Genomic DNA, 24,384 nt, shown 5'->3' with positions numbered 1-24,384 from the left:
ACGATGGGGGCTTACATTTGTCAAGCACCTACCATGTGTTGTAACCATCCTATGAGGTATGTATCCTCACTTTACAGACCAGGAAACTGAGGCTCAGAGAGGTGCAGTGACTTGCCGAAGTTTCTTTTTCCAGTCATTCAGCATTCAACCTCAGCACTTATTTATTGAGCAGAGGCTCTGCACCAAGCACTGAGGAGTCAGCGGTGACCACCTCTTGGCTTCTGTCCCCAAGAGTGACAGTGGCCTGAGGTCACACGGGCTCAAACCGAGGTCGCTTTGCGAATGCTCGCTTTGGAGCAGGATGCGAGCTCGGGCCAGGGTTGGGTCAGGTTGCGCGGCTCGCGTGGCCGCGGGAATCCCCGACCGCCCCCTTTGTCTAGGGTCCCTCCTCCCGGGCACCTGCCCCAGGTGAGTCTGGGGAGGCCCCGAGCGCCGCCGGAAAGCGTCGAGCGGCTTCGGTAGCTGGGGCGGGGCCGGGGCGGGGCCGGGACCGAGGAGGGGCCTGGCCCGGCACCCGGATCCCGAGGTCCGCGCCCCGCGCCTAGCGCCGGGCGCCCGGAGCCTGGAGCCGCCGCCATGGGGGCCTGCCTGGGAGCCTGCTCCCTGCTCAGCTGCGTGAGTCCCAACCCCGGCGCCCGCCCGCGCGCGCCGCCCGTTCCTGCTGCGGGCCCTCACTTTCTTCTGTTGTGCTTCGAGTAGTTTCTTCTTTTTCCTTCCTGCAAACTTGTCTTTCTGGGCCGGTGCCCCGCCTGCTCGCCCTCCGGACCCTCACTCGGCACCCCGATCCCGCTGCCCGCGTCCCCCTGCTCAGTCCCGACCGGCAGGCGCCGGGCAGCTGCGGTCCCGGCTCGGGTTTCCGCGGGCAGGAGGCGAGTGCCCTCGGCGGGCGCCCTCCTGGGACCTGGAGAGATTGAGTCTGGAGCCCGGGGTCTGGGCAGCTCTGTGGGCCCTCGTCGCCCCACTTGGGACGGTCCTCGGGGTGGCCTCTGTCCCCGTCCCCGACCCCCTGGTTCTGTGTGTGGGTCGGCCGGGCCCCGTCCCTCCTGGCGAGTGCCCTGCCCTGCCCCTCTGGCCGCCTGCCAGTCATTCTGTTCCTGTCGCTCGGGCTCCGCCTGTCCTTTCGTACTTGTCTGGTTCGTGTCTCTGTCCGTCGTTCCTCCGACTGTCTTTGTCCGTCTACTGTCTTCTGTCCGTCAGTCCGTCCGTCCCTCAGTCTCTGCGGTCCCGTCCGCCGTCCTCAGTCTGGCTCGCGCTGCCTCCCAGGCACTTCCCCAGCTCGCCGCGGACCCTCTGGGCCCCAGCGCGGAGACTGGGATGGGAGGGGAGGGAGCCCCGGACTTTCTTAGCTGCCCTCGAGTGAGGAGGGTGCAGGTCGTCACGGACCACCGGGCAGAACTCTGGGTTGGGACAGCAGGAATCGAGGGAGGTTCAGGTGTGCGCGGGGAGTGCCCGGTCGCGGGTTCGGGACCTGGGGGGAGGCCAGCCTCTGTTCTGTGGCTGCAGCCACAGAGGGGAGGGGCTCCAGCAAGACCCCGGCTGGGAGGCCCGTTCTCCCCTCCCTTTCCCCGGCCCCCTCCTTCCCTCTTCCCCTCATTAAATCTGAGGTTCATTCAGGCAGCCCCCTCCCCCTCTGGCCCCACACAAAGAGGCCCTGAGAGGGAGAAGGGGCTCCAGCGGCTGCTGAATCTCGGGACTCGCTTTCCTTTGTCCCTGACGGGTGTGTGTGTGTGTGTGTGTGTGTGTGTGTGTGTGTGAGAGAGAGAGAGAGAGAGAGACAGAGAGAGAGAGAGGAGGGGATGTAGGGGAGAGCTGGGGGTCTAGAGATTTACTTCACAGCCATTTTCTGAGAATGAGATCAGCATAGACAGGACAGAGAGGCAAGAGAGCCTCTTGCCTCACTAGGCCTCCATTTTTCGTGTGTGTGTGTGCGTGCGTGTGCGTGTGCGGGAGAAGGAATCAAGCTGGTGCCTGAAATCCCTCCCAGCCCAAAGAATTCAAGGTTTGGGCCAGGTCTCTGCCCACAAAGGTTTGCTTCCTGGTGAGGGAGGCAGAGCTTCCACAGTGGACCTGATTTCCATCTGTTGCTCCCAGCAGGCTGTTGGGAGTCAGTGGAGTTTGAAGAACAGATGGAGAGAAGGGAGGATGGGTTTAGAGTGAGAGGCTGGGGTCTTAGAAGAAGCAGTAGGTGGGCATAGTGGCATGCACCCTGTAGTCCCAGCTACTCAGGAGCCTGAGGCAGGAGGATCACTTGAGCCCAGGAGATGGAGGATGCAGTGAGCTATGATTGCACCTGGTGAGGCACAGGCCCTGCTGGGCTGGGCTGGCGGTGGAGATGTTGAGGGGCAGCCTGCCAGCCCTGTGTGCCTTGGTCACCCCATCTGGCAGTTGACAGTAACAGGACCTTTCTCACAATGCTGTTAGGAGATGAGGCACAGCTCCTGGCACATCGTAAGTGCTCCCTGTGGGAATTATTGCTAATATCAAGGAAAGGTGGGTGGAGATTTCCATTTGGAGACAATGCAAAGCCAAGTGCTGGTCTCTGAGTCACAGCATTCTACAATGCTGAGAGCAGATAGGCTGGCTCAAACCGTCTGTTTACAGATGAGAAGGCTGTGGCCCAGAGAAGTTAGCTGACTTGCCAAAGGTTGCACAGGGAAAGGATGGAGAACTGCATAGTTAGGGTCAACATCTGATTCCTGGTCCAGGCTTCTGCCCACACCTTCCCTCCTTTCCCCACATCCTGGCTGCCTGAGGCATAGGGTTGGTCCAGGGAAGAATTGGGAGGTAACTTAGTGAGTAATATCAGCAAGGGACCTGGCCCTCCCTTCAGTGCCATCCCCTTGGGGTTCTGGCCTCTGTCATTTACTGAGGTTCTGGCTTCTGACATTTACTGAGCCAGGTACTGTTCCAAGCCCCTCACCATGCCATCTCATTGGCTCTCCCCACCTCCTCCACCCTATGAAATCGTTAGCCCATTTTACAGATAACTATCCCAACACTCGTGGCATGGAGCTGTCCAGCAGTGGCCTAGGCCCCACACTGCAGTGAGCAGTATGTATGTGTGTGTGTGTGTGTGTGTGTGTGTGTGTGTGTGTGTATATATATCTCCATTTAATCCTCACAACAACCCCACCGGGTCAGTTAATATTGTTCCTGTTTCACAGATGAGGAAACTGGCTCAGAGAGTGAAGGTGACTTCTTCACAGCCACACAGCATTAAGTGGCGCAGTTGGGCACTTCTGGACACCAGTACCATCCTGTTGCAGTGAAGACTTGCTGCACAGGAGTGAAGTTCTATGTGGCATTTCTGGGCAACTTTAGGAGGGACTTTTTTGCATGCATGGGTCAGTGGGGAAGACTTTTGTACCCTCCCAGGTGTGACTCATCTTCTGATTGTGCTTCTCAGCATTGGAACTGGGCTGAAGGTGAACTGGGCTGAAGGTGGGTCCTGCTTTGGATGGGGAGGTAAGATGGGTCCACAGGGGATGGGGCCACCAGGCAAGTCAGCACATGATGACTTGGCCAGTCTGCAAAGAGGGTCTTGTACATCCTAGGGAGTGTGAAAGGCCTTTGGGTCAGACCACTGGACTCGGATTCTAGCTTTGCCTCTTCGCATCTCTGTGACTGTGGGCAGTCACTTTGCCCATCCGCTTGTCTGTAAAGTGGAGAGAACAATGGTGTCTGCCCCTTAGCCTGTTGTGAGGATTAAATGGGACTGAGGTTAGTACAGCTGCATAGTTAGCACCAAGCTGGTGTGCAGTGGCCAGTCCATAAACACCCCGCAGTGGTATATGACTCAAGACCACATGCAAGGAAGTGCTGAAGCCAGTGAGACCCAGGGCTGCCTAACTGTAGAGCCTGGGCTCTGAGCCACTGTCCTCTCCTGCCCCAGGAGATCATTTTATAGACGAGGAAACTAAGTCCCATGGAGGGGAGGAGAGACTTGCTTGAGGTCAGACTACAAGTTGTGGCAGAGCCAGCATTAGGACCTGCATTCTTGGCACTGCATAGGGGAAGTAAGTGTACCTTGGGACATTTCCAGCTGACCTCTTCTCTGCTGTGTTTTGACTAGCCCTGGGGTGGCTCAGCCAGTTATGGAGTTGTTCATGAAAGCGGCAAGGTGCACGCTTGCTGGGGCCAGTTTTGCATTTTTTAAATTATGATGAAATATATGTTTAAAAATTTACTCTTTTAACCTTTTATTTTAGTCTTCAAGGAGTTTGTGTGTTATTTTATTTTACTTTACTTTATTTTTTTGAGATGAAGTCTTGCTCTGTTGTCCAGACTGGAGTGCAGTGGCACCATTCCAGTTCACTGCAACCTCTGCCTCCAGGTTCAAGTGATTCTCCTGCCTCAACCTCCCGAGTAGCTGGGATTACAGGCATGCGCCACCATGCCCAGCTAATTTTTGTGTTTTTAATAGAGACAGGGTTTCACCATGTTGGCCAGGCTGGTCTCGAACTCCTGACCTCAAGTTATCCACCAGCCTTGGCCTCCCAAAGTGCTGGGATTACAGGCATGAGCCACCACACCCGGCTTGTAATTTATTTTAGAAGACTCGTATATTAAAATGGAGATCTAATAAATACAACCGTAATAAAAATAAATCCCGAATGAATGGCATTATCAGAAGGAGTAGTGCCAGCACACAATAGGCACACAGTAACTCCAGGACATCTTCTTACTGTCATCCCTCATCTGGATTACTGACAACAGCCCCTGACTCTTCCCTTCCCCCAAAGGTACCACACACCACCCCGTGGCCTGTCTTTTTGTGGTCAAAGTGAGATTTCTACAATGCAAATTTGCTGCCATTCCTCTTCTTTCGCAATCATTCCCCGTTGCTTTCAGGGTGAAGTCCAGACTCCCTGGCATGGCATACAGGGACACTGGCCACCACTTCCATGACCTCTGCAGGTTTTCTCACCCTTTCAGCTGCCCTGAAAATACAGTGTCCCTGTAGCTCTGCACGTGTCATTCTCTTTGCTGGGAATACCCTTTCCCCTCTTCCTGCTCTTCTTTGAAAACTCCCTGCCCCCTCCCTTAAAAAAAATTGAGGTAAAAGATGCATAATGTAAAATGTACCATTTTAACAATTTTTAAGTGTAGCGTTAAGTATACTGACACTGTTTTGCAACCATCAGCACCATCCTTCTACAGAACTTTTTTGTATTGCCAGACTGAAACTCCCACTAAACAGTAACTCCGCAGCCCCTCATAACCACCAATTCACTCACTGCTTTTCTCTCTGAGTTTGGCTACTCTCTCCATCTAAGTGGAGTCATACAATATTTGTTCTTTGATGTCTGGCTTATTTCACTTAGCATAATGCCTTGAGGGTTTATCCATGTTATAGCATGTGTCAAAATTTCATTCCCTTTTTTTTTTTTTCTTTGGAGACGGAGTCCTGCTCTGTTACCCAGGCTGGAGTGCAGTGGTGCAATCTTGGCTCACTGCAACTTCCACCTCCCGGGTTCAGACAATTCTCTTGCCTCAGCCTCCCGAGTAGCTGGGACTACAGGCATGCACCACCATGCCTGGCTAATTTTTTTATATTTTTAGTAGAGATAGGGTTTCACCATGTTGGCCAGGCTGCTCTCAAATTCCTGACCTCAGGTGATCCACCTGCCTTGGCCTCCCGAAGTGCTGGGATTGCAGGCGTGAGCCTCCACGGCCAGCCTCATTCTTTTTTAAGAACAAATAATATTCCATTGTATGGGTATGGATATACCACATTTTGTTTATCCATTCATCTCATCCACCAATGGACATTTAGCTTGTTTTCACCTTGTGGCTACTGTGAATAATTCTGCTATGAACATGGGTGTGTAAATATGTGAGTCCCTGCTTCATTTCTTTTGGATATATATCCAGAAGTGGAGGGCCACTTTGTTTTATATTTTATTTTATTTTATTTTATTTTTTGAGACAAGTTCTTGCTCTGTCACCCAGGCTGGAGTGCAATGGTGTGATTCAGCTCACTGCAACTTCTGCCTCCTGGGTTCAAGCAAGTCTCCTGCCTCAACCTCCTGAGTAGCTGGGATTACAAGTGCCTGTCACCATGCCTGGCTAATTTTTGTGTCTTTAGTAGAGATAAGGTTTCACCATGTTGGCGGGATGGTCTCAAACTCCTGACCTCAAGTAATCTGCCCATGTTGGCTTTTCAAAGTGCTGGGATTACAGGCATGAACCACCATGCCCAGACGGCCAGTTTGTTTTAAATAGAAAAATTCAAAACTGTCATCCAGTCCTCAGCTGCCTCTTCTCCCCACCCAGCGCCCCATGAGTGGTTCTAAGAACTTCTGTCCCTGACTCTAAGGACAATCAGGAGACAATGTGAATGACTCAGTGACAGACTGTTCACATAATGCCAAACCACTTACTTCCCCAGAGCTACCTGCCTTGCCTTGGGAGGTAGTGAGCTCCTTGTCACTGGCAGTGTGCAAGCAGCAGAGCATGGCCAGATGCTTTCTGTGTGGTTCTTCATTGGAAAGAGAATGGATTCGTTGAATGCCAAGGAACCTTGCAGCTGTAAGACTCTAAGGCCCGGGGCTTCTTAAATTCTGAGTTCTCCGTTCTGAGAACCTGGGCTGGTGCTAAGATTCAGCCACTGTAAGTGTTCTGGGGCTTTTCCGTTGCTGCCCTTGAGCGCATCTGCAGGAAGAGGGGAGTGGTTGGAATCGTAGTGTGGGAACCGTTTTCCAGTCTGCCTGCCTTTCACGCTGCATCACAAGCATTATTCCATGTTGCTCTGGAGCCAGGGACTCCGTCTTTCTGGCTCTGTAGCGTTCCGTGGAGTGAAAGGGCCACAGCTGTCCCCAGGTGTTAGACATTTAGGTTATTTGTAGTTTCTTGAGACTCCAATAGGCTCACAAAACCTAAAACTTATTTAAGTTTTTTCTTTATATAAAATCTTTATATTTGTAAATTTAACTTAATTGAAGTATTATTTATATACAAGTATTATTTATATACAATTAATTATATACAATTTATATACATTTAATTTACCTACATATTTGCCCCATTCAGCAGAGACGTCCGTTTTATGGCGTACCATGGTGTATTGATGGGTGTTTTGTTATTTTCAATTTTCCCCTAGTGGCCAGGCATGGTAGCTCATGCCTATAATCCCAGCACTTTGGAAGGCCAAAGTGGGAGGATCCCTTGAGCCCAGGAGTTCGAGACCAGCCTGGTCAACATGAGAAAACCCTGTCTCTACCGAAAAATACAAAAATTAGCCAGGTGTGGTGGTGCATGCCTGTGGTCCCAGCTGCTTGGGAGGCTGAGGTCGGAGGATAGATATCCAGAAGTGGAGGGCCACTTTGGAGCCCAGGAGGTTGAGGCTTCAGTGAGCTGAGATCACACCACTACACTCCAGCCTGGGTGACAGAGCCAGACCCTTTCTTGAAACAAAACCCAAGAAACCAAAACCAAAAATTAGCTGGGCATGGTGGCTGGTGCCTATGGTCCCAGTTACTCGGGAGGCTGAGGTGAGAGGATTGCTCGAGCCCCAGAGGTGGAGGTTGCAGTGAACTGAGATGGCACCACTACACTTTAGTCTGGGTGACAGAATGCGGCCCTGCCTCAAAAACAATTTTTTCCCCTATTATTTTCCTATTATGATCAGTGCCACAATGAATTTCCGTGTGTTTGTGTTTATGTGCACACATCTACCCTTACTCCCATGGTCTGGCATTTCTGTAGGAAGAGATTTAAATATATATAAAATGACATTTTGGTCAAATGGAAGAGGTTCTTGTAGGAACCATTCCGGGGTGGAGTGAATGCACCAAGGTGGATGAACATTTCCAAGGATGCTCTGGAAGCAGTGTGTGTTTTTCTCTTTGACCTGGTCTCTCTGACTGCTGATCAGGCCCTTGGAAATCCTGAGGTTTCAGGCATCAGGAACACCTGGAGGTTTGATCTTTAAGAACCAGAGCGAACTGAAAGGCCACGCGCTCTGAAAGCGGAACAGCTTTCTTGTGTCTTAGATGTCTCAAATTGAAATTAAATGGTAACAAGCCAGAGTCAGGACCTGACGGGGCACCCGGGCACCTGGCTCCTGAGATCAGTACCCACTGGCCTCCCTTGGTTTTCTGGTCTTGGGGTTTTTGTGTGTGTGTGTGTGTTGCTTTTTTGTTTTTTCATCACTGGAATGTATTTAAATTCAATGAGATGACCATCAGTGAATTAGCAAGCTGGGAACCAGCGTAGTCCTATAGGCAGAGCCTGGCCCTTGGTGCACACAGATCTGAATTTGCATCCCAGCTCCTCAGCCTACTTGCTATGTGACCTTGGTCATGCCACCTATCTGTCTCAGTTTTCTCATTTGAAAATGGGAAGTTACCACAAAATTCATAGCATCAGTGAAGCTTAATGTAGATAAAGTGCTTATTAGAGAGCCTGAGACTGAGTAACCCTCTGTAAATGGCAGCTGTCACTAATACTACTTGAATCTCAGTGCTGTTATCAACTTGCTGTGTGGCCTCTGGTAAGTCTCTTAGCCCCTCTGGTCTCAATTTCCACATCTATAAAATGGGACTAATAACCCGCTCTATCTGATAACCAGAATGTTCTTTATAGCAGGGGTCCCCAACCCCTGGGCCATGGACCAGTATCTATCCATGGCCTGTTAAGAACTGGGCCACACAGCAGGAAGTGAACAGCAGGTGAACAAGCATTACTGCCTGAGCTCTGCCTCCTGTCAGATCAGTGGCAGCTTTAGATTCTTATAGGAGTGCGAACCCGGTTGTGAACTGTGCATTCTAGGGATCTAAATTGCGTGCTCCTTATGAGAATCTAATGCCTGATGATCAGAGGTGGAATAATATCATCCCAAAACCATATTTGCCCCCTGCCAGCACCCCTGCTGCCATCTGTGGAAAAGTGTCTTCCCTGAAACTGGTTCCTGGTGCTAGAAAGGTTTGGGACCACTGCTTTATGGCTATAAAATATTTTTCAGGCGTTTCTTATCCTCTCACCCACCAAAACAGCCACGGATAGGAGGCAGGTCTTGGGGTGGCAGCTGCAAGATGTAAACAGAAGTTGCTGGACAGGTAGACTGTTTTGATTTAGACCATGAGGAATAGTTTCGTTTCCAAAGCATTTTGTTTAGCATCTGTGTGAGCGAGAGAGAGGCTAGGAGCATTTCTAGTCTGGGGGAGAGTAGGAGGGGAGGCAGATACCTCCCAGCAGGGCATGCTGTGTGCCTTGTGACCAGTCCAGAAAGAAGGGCGGAGGTCTGTGAGGAGCAAGGGGCCCCTGCCAGCCTGCTCTCTTCAAAGCTCATCTTTCAATTCCTGACCCTTGGCTCCAGCCCCTCGAGTGGGTGCCCACTGCTCTTAGGATGAAAACCAGGGTCCTGTTCCTGACTGCTGGTGCCTATGTGGTCTGGCCTTGCCAGCCTGTCTAACCTCATACTCACCGCTGACTGTCTGCACACCAAGCTTTGGCCACAAGGGCCTTCTTTCTATTCCTCAAATGCCCAGCCCCTACCCACCCCAAAGCCACCTGTCTGAAACTTTCTTTCCTCCCTTTGGTCTGGCAGTGTCTCCTCATCCCTCTGCTCTCAGATTATTATTTTATTTAAAAATATTTCTTTCTAAAAGGCCAGGTGCAGTGGCTCACGGCTGTAATCCTAGCACTTTGGGAGGCTGAGTGGGCAGATTGCTTGAGCCCAGGAGTTTAAGATCAGTCTGGGCAACGTGGTGAAACTCCATCTCTACAAAAAATACAAAAATTAACCAGGCATGGTGGTGCTTGTTGTCCCAGTTACTCGGGAGGCTGAGGTGGGAGGATGGCTTCAGCCCAGGAGGCAGAGGTTGTAGTGAACTGAGATTGTGCCACTGCACTCCGGCCTGGGTGACAGGGCAAGACCCTGTCTCAAACAACAACAACAACAAAACAAAAGCAAACAAGAAAAACCTTCTTTTTAAAATATCCGGTCTCGCTATGCTGCCCAGGCTATTCTCCAACTCCTGGGCTCAAGCGATCCTCCTGCCTTGGCCTCCCAAAATGCTGGGATTACAGGTGTGAGCCACCGCGCCTGGCCTGCTCTCAGCTTAAAAGTCACTTCTTCAAGGAGGGCTTCCCTGACAAGCCACCCTCAATCAAACCTAGGCCGTGTTAGCACTCTTCTGGCAGTGGGCACACGTCCTTCTTAGCACTTGTCACGATGTGAGTCACGATTTTAGTGTTTTTCCTGCTTGTGTAGGCTCCAGGAGGGCGGGGCCTATGTCTCTTGCTCTCTAGGCTCTTAAATCCCTGAGTGAGGAGTAGGGGCTGTTTAGGGGAAGATAAAGTTTATCAGAGGTATCTGGATGTGGGGCTTGTTTCCTCAAAGGCTGGGCTGTGGACTGGGCTCCCAGGAGGGAGAGTCTCCATTTCAGGTGTGGTGTAGTGTGGCATCACCAGCCCCTGAATGATTTCAGCCAGCCCAGGGGAAGGGCTGACCGCAACTGGGGCAAAGGACCCTGGAGAGGGAAAGGGTTAGACCGCCACCTGCTGTCTAGTGCTGGTACAGCCTCAGAGCCGAAAATCATTCCATTCATCGGACTGATGTTTATTATGCACTTGCTGTTTTCTGAGGTCTTAGCATGTGACTGGTACTATGCTAAACACTTCACGTTCCTTCAACAGATAGCCTGTAAGCTCCTGCTGTGTGACAGGCACTGTTCCAATTTCTAGGAATATTACAATGAACAAAACACAAAAATTCCTGCCCTGCTGGAAAGCGGAGGCTGACAAAACATAAAGCCTCGCTGACGGCAGGAAGTCCCGGGGGTAGGGGGGGAAATTAAGTGGGGAAGGGGAAAGGGAGCCCATGGGGGCTACAATATGGAATTTCCATTTCATTCTCACAACTGCTTTGTGAGGAGTACATACCACTATGTTACGGAAGAGGACACTGAGGTACAGAGAGGTTGAGTGACTTGTATAAGGTCACAAAGGTAATCAGTGATGGCTGGCTTTGTGATTTTTTTTTTTAAAAACCACTCTCCCTTCATAAGAAACAGTGTGACCTGCTGGCTCTCTCTCTCAAGCCACAGTATCACTTGAGATAGACCCAGGTTTGAGTCTGGGTTCTGTGGTTACTGGCTGTGTAGCCCTATATGACCCAGCCTCCCTCTCGGACCTGAAGTTCAATGGGCTGGTGTCTGGGGAACAGTGTGCTCCTGCCTAGCGCAGCACAGATCCGCTGACCTCTGGGCAGGTGGTGGGAGGTGTGCGCTTGGGCAGTGAAGAGGAGAGGGGAGAGTGACAGTGCTGTCTTGCAGGCGTCCTGCCTCTGCGGCTCTGCCCCCTGCATCCTGTGCAGCTGCTGCCCTGCCAGTCGCAACTCCACCGTGAGCCGCCTCATCTTCACGTTCTTCCTCTTCCTGGGGGTGCTGGTGTGCATCATTATGCTGAGCCCAGGCGTGGAGAGTCAGCTCTACAAGGTGAGTGCCCCAGGGGTGGCAGGGCGGCCTCCAGTGAGGGGCCTCAGTGGCTCCAGGATAGAGGGTCCAGGCTTGGGGTCACAGCTCATCCAGAAGAGGAGGCAGGGTGTTTGGGTGCACTGATGATCTGAGGTTGGAAATGAGGGGAGGAGGGCTTGAGCCTCTTGTGGGGATTCTTCTTTCTCTTAGGCCACAGTCTCCTTGGAAAGTCTTATTGATCATTATTGGCCCCCTGGACACTGGCCTAGTGGATGCTTTTCTCCCGCTTAGTGCTCAAGCCCAGGTTGGGGCTCCTAACTCTTCCCTTCATCTCAGTGTTTTACAGCCAAGCACAGACCCAGGGGGACGTGGGCATCACCATGCATGCCTTATACACATTTTAGTTTATATAAAGATGAGACTCCCTGAGGAGTTTGTAGAAATGCAGGTTCTCAGACCCCACCTTGAGGCTCTATTCCATGGGAGAGGGGCCTCAGAATCTCTGTTTTCCCAAGCATCTCAGGTGGTTCTGATATAGGTGGTGGGTGGAGAACACTTTGGGAACCCCTGCTTTATTGATTGATTGATTGATTGAGGTGGAGTCTCGTTCTATCACCCAGGCTGGAGTGCGTTGGCGCGATCTCTCTGGAAGCTCCGCCTCCTGGGTTGACGCCATTCTCCTGCCTCAGCCTCCTAAGTAGCTGGGACTACAGGCACCCGCCACCAAGCCCGGCTAATTTTTTTTTTTTTTTTAAATTTTTGGTAGAGATGGGCTTTCACCATGTGAGCCAGGATGGTCTCGATTTCCTGACCTCGTGATCTGCCCACCTCGGCTTCCCAAAGTGCTGGGATTACAGGCGTGAGCCACCATGCCCGGCGGGAACCCCTGCTTTAGACAGCGCAATAGTTACTGAGGCTATGGGAAATAAACATTAACGATGTAATTGGGGAGCTGCCTCCCAGGGCTTCAGCCCCAGAGAGGGCTAGGAATGGAGGTGGAGGCAGTGGAGACAGAGGTGGGGGGCTCCCCTCCCTGCCTGGTCCAGCCCCTGCTGGGAGAGCCTCTTTCCTGGCCAGCCTTGGGAGATCAGGGCTTTGGTTTATAAAGGGAGCTGCCAGGGTTCTGTGTGGGGTGGGGCCTTGACGCTGCTCTGTCTGTCTCCACAGCTGCCCTGGGTGTGTGAGGAGGGGGCTGGGATCCCCACCGTCCTGCAGGGCCACATCGACTGTGGCTCCCTGCTTGGCTACCGCGCTGTCTACCGCATGTGCTTCGCCACGGCAGCCTTCTTCTTCTTTTTCACCCTGGTCATGCTCTGCGTGAGCAGCAGCCGGGACCCCCGGGCTGCCATCCAGAATGGGTGAGAGAGGGGTCCCTGCCTGCACCCTGGGACCTTCCCCCAGTGCCTTGCCTGCTCCTCTGCCTGTTCACGGATCTGCACAGCATGCAGAACAACTCTGAGTTATATCCATTTCTCAGATGAAGAGTAAGGCTCAGAAAGGGTGGCAGCAAGCCTCAGGCCCTGCAGCACTTCAGTGACACAGCTGGGGCTGGACCTGGGTGACCACCCTCACCGCTGCTTGGTCCTTCCTCCTGCCCTTTAGCATTTTTCCAGGGCCAGGAGAGACTTCCTGTGCCCATCAGACCATCAGACAGCCTATCCTCACCCCTCCCAGCACCTGCTCTTTGTGGGAGGGGGCTCTGGGGCAGGCCCAATCTGACTTCCAGTTTCCCTGCCTGCACTCAGCTTCCTTGTCCATCCCCCACCCTTTCCATAGGTTTTGGTTCTTTAAGTTCCTGATCCTGGTGGGCCTCACCGTGGGTGCCTTCTACATCCCTGACGGCTCCTTCTCCAACAGTAGGCGGGCTTGGCAGGAGGCATGGGGGGCTCTGGGGAGGGAGGCAGGGCAGCAGGTTGGAGGAATGTGGTGGGACTGCTCTTTGCTGGGACACACGAACCCCAGGCTGCTGGCTGGGTCCTTACTCCCCACCCATGAGACAGCACTGTGGTGCCTGGCCACACGGCCTTTGTGCAACCCAGGGGTAGGGGGAGCTGCCTTGCCGTGACCCATATCCTTCCCTCTGTGCATAGCTAGGGGCTCCCTGAGGGCAGGGACTCTGTTCTTCTCAGTGTCCCCAATGCAGGGCGTAGCAGAAACACTTGTTGAATGAGTAGATGTGAGAGAGGGACTCTCCTCGCCTCACTCGCCTCTCCCCACCCAGTCTGGTTCTACTTTGGCGTCGTGGGCTCCTTCCTCTTCATCCTCATCCAGCTGGTGCTGCTCATCGACTTTGCACACTCCTGGAACCAGCGGTGGCTGGGCAAGGCTGAGGAGTGCGACTCCCGCGCCTGGTACACAGGTCAGTGCTGCCACCCTGCCTCTGTACGGGGACTCGAGCCTGGACAGGGCTGGGGCCGCCTGAGAAATTGAGGGTCTCTGAAGCTAGATAAAACTGGGGGGCATCCCCAGCAGCCACTGCCTTAGGGCAAGATTCTAATTGTCTCAGGCAGATGGGGGGAGCCAGCTGATCCCGGGTGACTTCTGGGGGATCCGAGGAGAGCCGACCTGGAGAGGCCTTGGAGGGGTCTTGTTTGGGGGTTCCTGCAGGGTGGGCCATGCACAGCCAGCAGCGTGTGAAGCCCTTTTGGTAGTGCCCAGGCTGAACTTCAAGTGACACCTGGTCCCTGAAACCCCAGTAGCAGGGTGAGTCCCTGGTTCTCTTTCAGTTCTGAACACAACGAGGAGAAAGGCTCACCTGGGCGCTGTTTGGTTTCCACATCTCCCTAAACTTGCCGGTCTCTCTTGGACAGGGAGGGCGGGTCAACAGCAGACCGCTCTGTACCTGGTTCAGTTTTTGCAAGACTGTTTTGAGTTCATTGTATTTATTGTCACAGTTCCCTTATTACAAGGTAGCAGGTGAACCATGTTAGCTCAGGGTGGGGCAATGACTCACAAAGGTGTTGGTGAAAGGTAGTGACATCATTCTTCAGATGGGGAAACCAAGAGCTGGAGAGGGGGAGAGCTGCCAACAAGGCCCCTTGAAGGAGTGGGAGTGCTTATTCCTCCTGCCCCACCCCACACCTACCCTCTCACTAACCCTCTGGCCCAGGCCTCCTCTTCTTCACTCTCCTCTTCTACTTGCTGTCGATCGCGGCCGTGGTGCTGATGTTCATCTACTACACTAAGCCCAGCGGCTGCCACGAGGGCAAGGTCTTCATCAGTCTCAACCTCACCTTCTGTGTCTGCGTGTCCATTGCTGCTGTCCTGCCCAAGGTCCAGGTTAGCCTGCCTGTCCCTCCCCGGCTTGAGGCCCAGCCCCTTGGTGGGTGGGACTTCTTGTAGGAACCCGGGTCCTGGGGCCAGGGCTGTCATCACAGAGGCTCGGCCTGAGTGTGTGGGCTCCCAGGTCAGCCTCCCCAGGTTACAGACAGGCTCTCATGGCTTCATGCTGGGTGTCTTTAGGAGGTGCCCTAACCTCTCTCTGCCTCTCAAATATAAAATGGAGATAATAAGACCTACTGTTGGAGTTATTCTCAGGATTGAGATCCTATTTGTAAACACTCCATGCCTGGCCTGTAGATTTCCCTCAGACATTAGCTATTATTGTAGTTATTATTGTTGTCATTTTTGTTTTTATGCAAATCAGTAGAACATTACAGGGAGTCCCTGGGTGATGATTCCTAGACACCTCTGGAAGTAGCGTAGGAAGGTGCAATTTCACATTTCCAATCCAAGACCATCTGGAATAATGGGCAGGAGCTCCCAGAGGAACTGCGTGTTCTTCAGAAAGTACCGCTGGAGCCCCTTGTGAGTCCAGTGGTGCTTTGCGGTTTGAGATCTCAGCACACCAGCAGCTTCAAGGGGCTTAGGTAGTCTTCGGGGGTCTTTAGCAGAAAGGCTAGGAACCTTCCTTCTGGTCAGACTCTTATTTCCCAGTAAGAAAAGTTGAAGCCCAGAGAAGGTAATATCTGTATCCCAGGTCACACAGCAATCAGTATTTATGCAGCAGATACCTCTCGAGCACTTCTGTGTACCAGGCCCTCTTCTAGATGTTGGAGATATGGCTGTGAGGAAGGGAGGAAGCAATAATGATGATAGCCAGTAGTTAGTGGCCTCGGACTTGTTATTTGATCCTCACGCCATCCTCATCCTCACTTTACAGGTGAGGAAACGAAGGCTTAGAGAAGAGGCCTAGCCAAGGTCACATGGGGAACTGGGATTCGAACCCAGGCGGACTGGCTCCAGAGTCTGTGCTCTGGTTTTCTTTTTTCTTTTTCTTTTCTTTTCTTTTTTTTTTTTTTGGAGAAAGGGTCTGGCTCTGTTGCCCAGGCTGGAGTGCAGTGGTGTAATCTTGGCTCACTGCAACCTCTGCCTCCCAGGTTCAAGCTATTCTCGTGCTTCAGCCTCCCAAGTAACCAGTGATCTGCCCACCTCAGCCTCCCAAAGTGCTGGGATTACAGGCATGAGCCACCACACCTGGCCTAAAATTTTTTTTGTTTTTGGTTTTTTGAGACAGAATCTTGCCTGTCACTTAGGCTGGAGTTCAGTGGTGTGATCTTGGCTCACTGCCACCAACCTCCGCCTCCCAGGTTCAAGTGATTCTCATGCCTCAGCCTCCCAAGTAACTTGGATTACAGGTGCCCGCCACCACACCCAGCTAATTTTTGTATTTTTAGTAGACAGGGTCTTGCCATGTTGGCCAGGCTGGTCTTGAACTTCTGAACTTCTGGTTTCAAACAATCTGCCCGCCTCAGCCTCCCAAAGCGCTGGGATTACAGGCATGAGCTGCCATGCCCAGCCGCCTGTGCTCTTAATCACAGAGTTTAGGTCCATGTTTTTAAGTGCATGTGTGGTGAGGGGTGGGGAAGGACAGGCAACAGGGGACTAGGCCCAGTGAGGTGATTTTGGGTAATATGTGCAATGTGGACATGAGAGAGGGTGTGGGCTGAAAGGTAGGTGGCTGGCAGGTACAGGGCTGCTGTAGTCAGGGTTCCTAGGGCTCCATGGGAGTCCTGTCTGCATACTGAAGAGAGGCTGCCTGTGCGGAGATGCTGGGAAGGAATATGTCAGAGGGAGGGCACAGCGAAGGCAAAGGCCCTGCAGTGGGAGAGGCTGGGCAGACTCTCCAGATAGAGAGCAGGGAGGAGCCGGGCAGCGGGCCAGGCAGAGATGAAGGAATTCAGAGTGTGATGAGATGGGTTTTCAGCAGGGGAGGAGGGCGGGTAATCTGAGGGGTGTTAAGAGAAAGAAGAATTAGGACTCAGCCTTTGGTTAGTGAGGTGGGTGGTAGGTGGCCTGGCTGGTGTTTTCCCTAAGTGGGGTGTGGTGGGGTATCCTAGGTGGGTGGGAGCTTCTGAGGTCCCTTGGCTGGTGTGAGTGGGCTGGGTGGGGTGGGATGTCTCTGGTCCGGCAGGGATCTTATCAGTGAACGACTCTTGCCAGGACGCCCAGCCCAACTCGGGTCTGCTGCAGGCCTCAGTCATCACCCTCTATACCATGTTTGTCACCTGGTCAGCCCTATCCAGTGTCCCTGGTGAGTATGGGCCCAGGCTCAAGGAGGCCTGGCCTCGTTCCTGGGTCAGCATCGGCCTGCTGTGGGGCTGGGGACCCTCACAAGTGACAGGGACATCCCTGCTCCAGCCCATTCTGAGACTCAGTCCTCCCATGAGATGGGAGGGCCCGTCTGTTCCTGAGTTGTCTCTCTGCCCTTGTGACTGCTGAGCACTCTGTTGCTGGGAGTGGGGTGGTTGGCTGTGCATCTGTCTGTCTATTGGGGTGGCTCTCTAGCCATCCTCAGGGCCACTTGGCTACCTAGGCCTGGCCTACATGGACTGAGGGTGATTGTGCTCTCATCCCCAGAACAGAAATGCAACCCCCACTTGCCAACCCAGCTGGGCAATGAGACGGTCATGGCAGGCCCTGAGGGCTATGAGACCCAGTGGTGGGATGCCCCGAGCATTGTGGGCCTCATCATCTTCCTCCTGTGCACCCTCTTCATCAGGTATGGCCAGGTCTGGATTCTGGGGAAGGATCATGATTCGGGGCCCTGAGCCAGAGTGAGGGGAGGGTGTGGGAGCCAGGATACCAAGCTGGAAGGTGCTCTTCGAATTCAATGTGTCCCACTCTTGCATTGTGCGGGAGGAGAAACTGAGTCCCTCAGAGGACACGGCTTGAATGGGCAACAGAGGTGGGCGTGACCTTGCCTTCTGGCTCATGGCCCTTTCCTGCATACTGGGCCAGTTCAGTTCGGTACAGACAGCTGTGGGGTCAGGGAAGGAGCATGGACTGGGGTCGGTGGATCCAGGGACTGTTTCTCATCTGCTGTGTGGCTTGGGGTAAGTGGCTAAACCTTTCTGAGCTCCTGTTTCCTCCTCAGTAAGAAGAGGATGACAACCTCCATTGTAGTGGATGTGTCTGTGACCCAACACGCTCCCCTGAGACAAGGCAGCTCATGCTGAAGGTCACATAGCGGCTCTTTTCAAAGGGCTTAACATCTTAGTAGGTGTTTATCCGTGTGGACTCCGCAGCCAGACTGCCTGCATTTGAGCCTAGCATTGCCACTTACTGGCTATGTGATCCTGGGCAAGTCACTTAACCTCTCTAGCCTCAATTTCCTTGTCTGTAAAATAGAGATAAAAATAGTACCTCCCTCATTGGATTGTTGAAGGGCTATAGATGAATCAGTATGTGTAAAACACATATAAAGGGGCCAGGCGTGGTGTCTCACACTTGTAATCCCAGCACTTTGGGAGGCCAAAGTGGGAGGATCTCTTGGGCCCAGGAGATTGAGACCAGCCTGGGCAACATAGTGAGACCCTGTCTTTTTTAAAAAAATTAACAAAACAAAACAAAAACACTTAGAAAGGAACTTGGCAAGTAGTAAGTTATTTGTAATCCAAACACTTTGCCACGCTGAAGCAGGAGGATTGCTTGGGCCCAGGAGTTTAAGGCCAGCCTAGGCAACATAGTGTCTCTAGAAAAAAAAAGTTTTGTAATTAGTCAGGCATGGTGGTGTGCACCTTGTAGTTCCAGTGACTGAAGAGGCTGAGGTGGGAGGATTGCTTGAGCCTAGGAGTTTGCCAGATTAAGTGTTGCATATTATTGTGAACATTTGCATAATATTGTTAACATTTGTATATTAGTATGAACATAATATTGTGAACATTTGCACAACTAGGTAGCTGTGGGTGGCTGTTCTTATGAGTCACTAGATCATAAGATTAGGTTTAATTATTGTTTACACTGCATCTGGCAGACCCTGAGTTTGCTTCCCTGTGACCCTGCATTTCTCCAGGCGCCACTTTCCATCTGCCCTTAACTCTAGAGGGAATCTTGGCTCTGCTCCCCTGATCTTTCCCCATCCATCCATCCCAGTTCCAACAGCACCCCTGCCTCCAGGCCCCTGGGCTAGATCATTTTAAGACTCTTTCACATTTTGTTCTGTTTTGGCCTTTTTCAAAACATTTTCTCTAAGTCAGTTCTGTACAGTTCATAAACATGTATCTTCTTTGTCACATTTGATTCCTTTTCAAGCTGGAAAGGCTTGAAGTACCTCTGTGTCCTCTCCTCTACCTTTCCCTCCCCTCCCCTCCCCTCCCCTCCCCATTCCTCTCCCTTTTCTTTTTTGAGACAGGGTCTTCCTGTCACCCAGGCTGGAGTGCAATGGCACGATCACAGCTCACTGTCGCCTCAAACTCCTGGGCTCAAGTGATCCTCCCACCTTAGCCTCCTGAGTCTCTGAGACTACAGGTGCATACCACCATGCCTGGCTACTTAAAAAACTTTTTTTTTGGCCGGGCGCGGTGGCTCAAGCCTGTAATCCCAGCACTTTGGGAGGCAGAGACGGGCGAATCACGAGGTCAGGAGATCGAGACCATCCTGGTTAACACGGTGAAACCCCGTCTCTACTAAAAAAATAGAAAAAACTAGCCGGGCGAGGTGGCGGGCGCCTGTAGTCCCAGCTACTCGGGAGACTGAGGCAGGAGAATGGCGTAAACCTGGGAGGCGGAGCTTGCAGTGAGCTGAGATCCGGCCACTGTACTCCAACCTGGGCAGCAGAGCGAGACTCCGTCTCAAAAAAAAAAAAAAAAAAACAAACTTTTTTTTTTTTTCTTTTGTAGAGACACTATGTTGCCCAGGATGGCCTTTAACTCCTGGCCCTAGCAATCCTCCTACCATAGCCTACCAAAGTATTTGGATTACAGGAGTGGACCACTCCTGGCCTGATTACCTTGATTTTACAGATAGGGAAACTGAGACCCAGGGAGGAGGCCATGAGCACACAGTGGCCGGTGGCTGAAGAGCTTGGAAATCTTTCCCTGCCCCTGGTTCTTTGTCCCTTCCCCTCCCTGACCTGGCACAGCTGTTTTTCCTGCCGCTTCCACACCCACAGCTCCTGGCACATGCACTGCTGAGAGCCTGGGGCACAGGTCTGTTCTTAGCATGGTTCTTACAGCACAGGCAGCAAAGAAGCGTATGTAACCCATGAGGGCCAGGACCACCCAATCTGGGCTCATGCGTGAGATATCCATATGGTATTTGGTAGATAGGGTAGGTAGGGTGGGTAGGGTGGATAGGGTGGTTAGGGTGGGTAGGGTGGATAGGGTGGTTAGGGTGGATAGGGTGGATAGGGTGGGTAGGGTGGATAGGGTGGATAGGGTGGATAGGGTGGATAGGGTGGTTAGGGTGGATAGGGTGGATAGGGTGGGTAGGGTGGATAGGGTGGTTAGGTTGGATAGGGTGGATAGGGTGGATAGGGTGGATAGGGTGGTTAGGGTGGATAGGGTGGATAGGGTGGGTAGGGTGGATAGGGTGGTTAGGTTGGATAGGGTGGATAGGGTGGGTAGGGTGGATAGGGTGGATAGGGTGGATAGGGTGTGTAGGATGGATAGGGTGGATAGGGTAGTTAGGGTGTGTAGGGTAGGTAGGGTGGATAGGGTGGGTAGGGTGGGTAGGGTGTGTAGGGTAGGTAGGGTGGATAGGGTGGGTAGGGTGGGTAGGGTGTGTAGGGTAGGTAGGGTGGATAGGGTGGGTAGGGTAGTTAGGGTGTGTAGGGTAGGTAGGGTGGATAGGGTGGGTAGGGTGGTTAGGGTGTGTAGGGTAGGTAGGGTGGATAGGGTGGGTAGGGTGGATAGGGTGGGTAGGGTGGGTAGGGTGGATAGGGTGTGTAGGGTGGGTAGGGTGGATAGGGTGGATAGGGTGGTTAGGGTGGGTAGGGTGGGTAGGGTGGATAGGGTGGGTAGGGTGGTTAGGGTGGATAGGGTGTGTAGGGTAGGTAGGGTGGATAGGGTAGGTAGGGTGGATAGGGTGGTTAGGGTGGATAGGGTGGTTAGGGTGGGTAGGGTGGTTAGGGTGGGTAGGGTGGATAGGGTGGATAGGGTGGATAGGGTGGGTAGGGTGGATAGGGTGTGTAGGGTAGGTAGGGTGGATAGGGTGTGTAGGGTAGTAGGGTGGATAGGGTGGGTAGGGTGGGTAGGGTGTGTAGGGTAGGTAGGGTGGATAGGGTGGTTAGGGTGGGTAGGGTGGGTAGGGTAGGTAGGGTAGGTAGGGTAGGTAGGGTGGATAGGGTGGTTAGGGTGGTTAGGGTGGGTAGGGTGGGTAGGGTAGGTAGGGTAGGTAGGGTGGATAGGGTGTGTAGGGTAGTAGGGTGGATAGGGTGGGTAGGGTAGTAGGGTGGATAGGGTGGTTAGGGTGGGTAGGGTGGGTAGGGTAGGTAGGGTAGGTAGGGTAGGTAGGGTGGATAGGGTGGTTAGGGTGGTTAGGGTGGGTAGGGTGGGTAGGGTAGGTAGGGTAGGTAGGGTGGATAGGGTGTGTAGGGTAGTAGGGTGGATAGGGTGGGTAGGGTGGGTAGGGTGTGTAGGGTAGGTAGGGTGGATAGGGTGGTTAGGGTGGGTAGGGTGGGTAGGGTGGTTAGGGTGGGTAGGGTGGGTAGGGTGGGTAGGGTAGGTAGGGTAGGTAGGGTGGATAGGGTGGGTAGGGTGGATAGGGTGGTTAGGGTGTGTAGGGTAGGTAGGGTGGATAGGGTGGTTAGGGTGTGTAGGGTAGGCAGGGTGGTTAGGGTGAGTAGGGTGTGTAGGGTAGGTAGGGTGGATATGGTGGATAGGGTGTATAGGGTAGGTAGGGTGGATATGGTGGATAGGGTGTATAGGGTAGGTAGGGTGGATATGGTGGATAGGGTGTATAGGGTAGGTAGGGTGGATAGGGTGTGTAGGGTAGGTGGGGTGGATAGGGTATGTAGGGTAGGTAGGGTGGAGAGAGTGAATAGGGTGGGTAGGGCGGAGAGGGTGGATAGGGTGGGTAGGGTGGGTAGGGTGGTTAGGGTGGATAGGATGTGTAGGGTAGGTGGGGTGAATAGGGTGGATAGGGTGGGTAGGGTAGATAGGGTATGTAGGGTAGGCAGGGTGGAGAGGGTGGATAGGGTGGTTGTAGGGTAGATAGGGTGGGTAGGGTGGATAGGGTGTGTAGGGTAGGCAGGGTGGAGAGGGTATGTAGGGTGGGTAGGGTGAATAGGGTAGGTAGGTTGGGTAGGGACGCACTGATGCACAGCAAGGGGTGATTTCTCAATTTGCTGGTGTGGTGGGACTAGAATCCAGCTCTCCTTCTTTTCACTTTTTTTGGAAATGGGAGTTGGTTTTTCAAAAATTTTTATGTCTCAAACTATCAAATTCTGTTGAAAACATCAAGGCTTATCGCAGAAAGCATGACATACAATCATTACTGCTGTTCTTTTTAGTGTAAGCACGAAGGGAAGGGAGGTCATTGGTAAAACCACCTGACACTAATAAAATGGAAACTTAATGGCAAACGAGTGTGATTAATTATTAACATTCTTAATGGATGTAGTACCTGGTATGGTGCTTTGTAGTATTAGGTACTCGATACGTGTTTATGGAAATGGCAAAGGCACAATCCTAACAACAGTGACTGTTGATTGAATTTATATTCTGTGCCAAACACTATGCTAGAGACCTTATGTCATTATTCCATCTAGTCCCCCCAGCAGTCCTCTAGAGCAGTTACGATTATCCCTTATTTTACAGACAAGGAATCAGAGGCTCAGAGAGGTTAATTGTTTTGCTCAAGGTCACACAGAAAATGGGAGTGGGGGTAGGGGTAGAGTTGAGAGGCAAAGCAGTTTGTTAACTCCCGGGCCCAGTAACCGGGTCGCTGGCCTCTGAGGCTCTGGGACCATTTGTGTCCAGTGTTATGACCAACGCCAGGGCTATCTATTTGCCCACCTTCCTCCCTCCCCTGCAGTCTGCGCTCCTCAGACCACCGGCAGGTGAACAGCCTGATGCAGACTGAGGAGGGCCCACCTATGCTAGAGGCCACACAGCAGCAGCAGCAGCAGGTGGCAGCCTGTGAGGGCCGGGCCTTTGACAACGAGCAGGATGGCGTCACCTACAGCTACTCCTTCTTCCACTTCTGCCTGGTGCTGGCCTCACTGCACATCATGATGACGCTCACCAACTGGTACAAGTGCGTAGCCCGGTGGGGCATGGACAGAACCCAGGGGTGCGGGGTGCAGGTCTACACATCTCTCCTCACTGGGTTTTCCTGATGTCTGCTTAAGGCTTGGGGGTGGGGGTGTGTATTGAGGACCCTCCATAGAGCCTGCCCCTTCCCTGCTCCAGTTTCCCCACCAGTGCCTTCATCTGCTCAGCTCCCGCACCTTCACTAGGAGACTGAACCGGGGAAGGCACAGCAGCTGGTGCTGGGCCTGTGCAGGGCAGGTGGGGTTTAAAAATCAGGGGTCATGGGGTCAGATTTGGGCTTCATGGTTGGAAGGTTAGGATGAGGATGTGGAGTTCAGAACCAAAGTTACAAGTCAAGGATAGAAGTCATGAGGTTCTAGGGCTGGGATTGTGGTCATTTAGTGTCAAAAATTTGGTCATTTGGTTAAAGTTAAAATTGATAGTAGGAGGCCATAAAGCCAGGATTGAAGTGGCAGGGTCAAGGAGCTAAATGACGGTAATGAGGTCAGGAGCTACTCTTAAGTTACAGGATCAAAGGTCAGAATCAAGGGTAACGGTCAGGACTAAGGTCAGGAGCTCCAGGGTCTGAAGTTCAGAGGCTAGGATTGAGGTCCCAGAATTAGGATCACAAAGTTGGAGACCAGGAGGCAAGTCACGATCTCACGGACTAACACTGGACTCAAGATGGGAGTCGAGGTCAGGAGCTCTGTCCACAGTCACAAGGCCAGGTGTTAAAAATATCAGAGACGGATTGGAGTTACAGTGGAAGAGCCAGAGTTGAAGTCCGGGGTCACAACTGGGTCATAAGGCCAGGGGCCAAGACGGAAGTCACCAGACTGGGCACCGGGCTCATGGGGAAGATGGTGTGTTCCAGGCCGGGCGAGACCCGGAAGATGATCAGCACGTGGACCGCCGTGTGGGTGAAGATCTGTGCCAGCTGGGCGGGGCTGCTCCTCTACCTGTGGACCCTGGTAGCCCCACTCCTCCTGCGCAACCGCGACTTCAGTTGAGGCAGCCTCACAGCCTGCCACCTGGTGCCTCCTGCCACCTGGTGCCTCTTGGCTCAGTGACAGCCAACCTGCCCCCTCCCTGCACCAATCAGCCAGGCTGAGCCCCGACTCCTGCCCCAGCTCCAGGACCTGCCCCTGAGCCAGGCCCTCTAGTCTTAGTGCCTTCAGGGTCCAAGGAGCCCCATCCCCCTGCCACACCCACGTGGTGGAGCTGCCTCTTCCTTCCCCTCCCCGCTGTTGCCCATACTCAGCATCTCGGGATGAAAGGGCTCCCTTGTCCTCAGGCTCCATGGGAGCCAGGCTGCTGGAGACAGCCGCTCAGAGCCGCTGGAGGGCAGAGAGCTCCCACCACAGTGAGGCATCCGGCACTGAGGCCATGGTGTTCCTGGTCACATCCCCCAGGGGACCCTGCCCCCTTCCTGGACTTCGTGCCTTACTGTGTCTCTAAGACTTTGTCTAATAAACAAGCCAGTGCATGTA

The 24,384-nt window shown here is 52.9% G+C and overlaps 2 protein-coding genes across 9 annotated transcripts in view; both read left to right on the top strand.

Annotated features, from left to right (window-relative positions):
* The window catches only part of ZCCHC17 (zinc finger CCHC-type containing 17), a 168,444-nt gene that overhangs the window by 119,024 nt on the left and 25,036 nt on the right, over positions 1-24,384 (top strand). The gene's annotated exons all lie outside the window — the stretch shown is intronic.
* SERINC2 (serine incorporator 2) lies at positions 524-24,384 on the top strand. Of its 8 annotated transcripts, none has more exons than XM_065526012.1 (11): positions 524-615; positions 3,407-3,441; positions 11,280-11,441; positions 12,588-12,778; positions 13,197-13,276; positions 13,642-13,779; positions 14,530-14,699; positions 16,863-16,953; positions 17,280-17,421; positions 22,677-22,898; positions 23,769-24,384. In XM_065526012.1, exons 3-11 carry the CDS (start codon positions 11,406-11,408, stop codon positions 23,902-23,904), a joined length of 1,206 nt encoding a protein of 401 aa, XP_065382084.1. In that variant the 5' UTR covers positions 524-615; positions 3,407-3,441; positions 11,280-11,405; the 3' UTR covers positions 23,905-24,384. The 8 variants fall into 8 exon arrangements, with proteins under 8 accessions (XP_065382084.1, XP_065382092.1, XP_045232041.2 ...); XM_065526020.1 differs by having other exon boundaries at positions 3,407-3,465; XM_045376106.2 differs by having other exon boundaries at positions 3,376-3,441.

This window comes from Macaca fascicularis, chromosome 1, assembly GCF_037993035.2.
Source record: "Macaca fascicularis isolate 582-1 chromosome 1, T2T-MFA8v1.1".
Taxonomy (NCBI): Eukaryota; Metazoa; Chordata; class Mammalia; order Primates; family Cercopithecidae; genus Macaca; species Macaca fascicularis.
Note: the sequence above shows the minus strand (reverse complement) of the source record. Positions and strands in the feature narration are given on the sequence as shown.

Bases quoted from the DNA above. Each gene is read 5' to 3' on its own strand.
- SERINC2 (XM_005544155.4), top strand. From the start codon at position 577: ATGGGGGCCTGCCTGGGAGCCTGCTCCCTGCTCAGCTGC. The intron at 13,277-13,641 runs GTAGGCGGGCTT...CTCCCCACCCAG, and splicing joins TGACGGCTCCTTCTCCAACA to TCTGGTTCTACTTTGGCGTC. The intron at 16,954-17,279 runs GTGAGTATGGGC...TCTCATCCCCAG, and splicing joins AGCCCTATCCAGTGTCCCTG to AACAGAAATGCAACCCCCAC.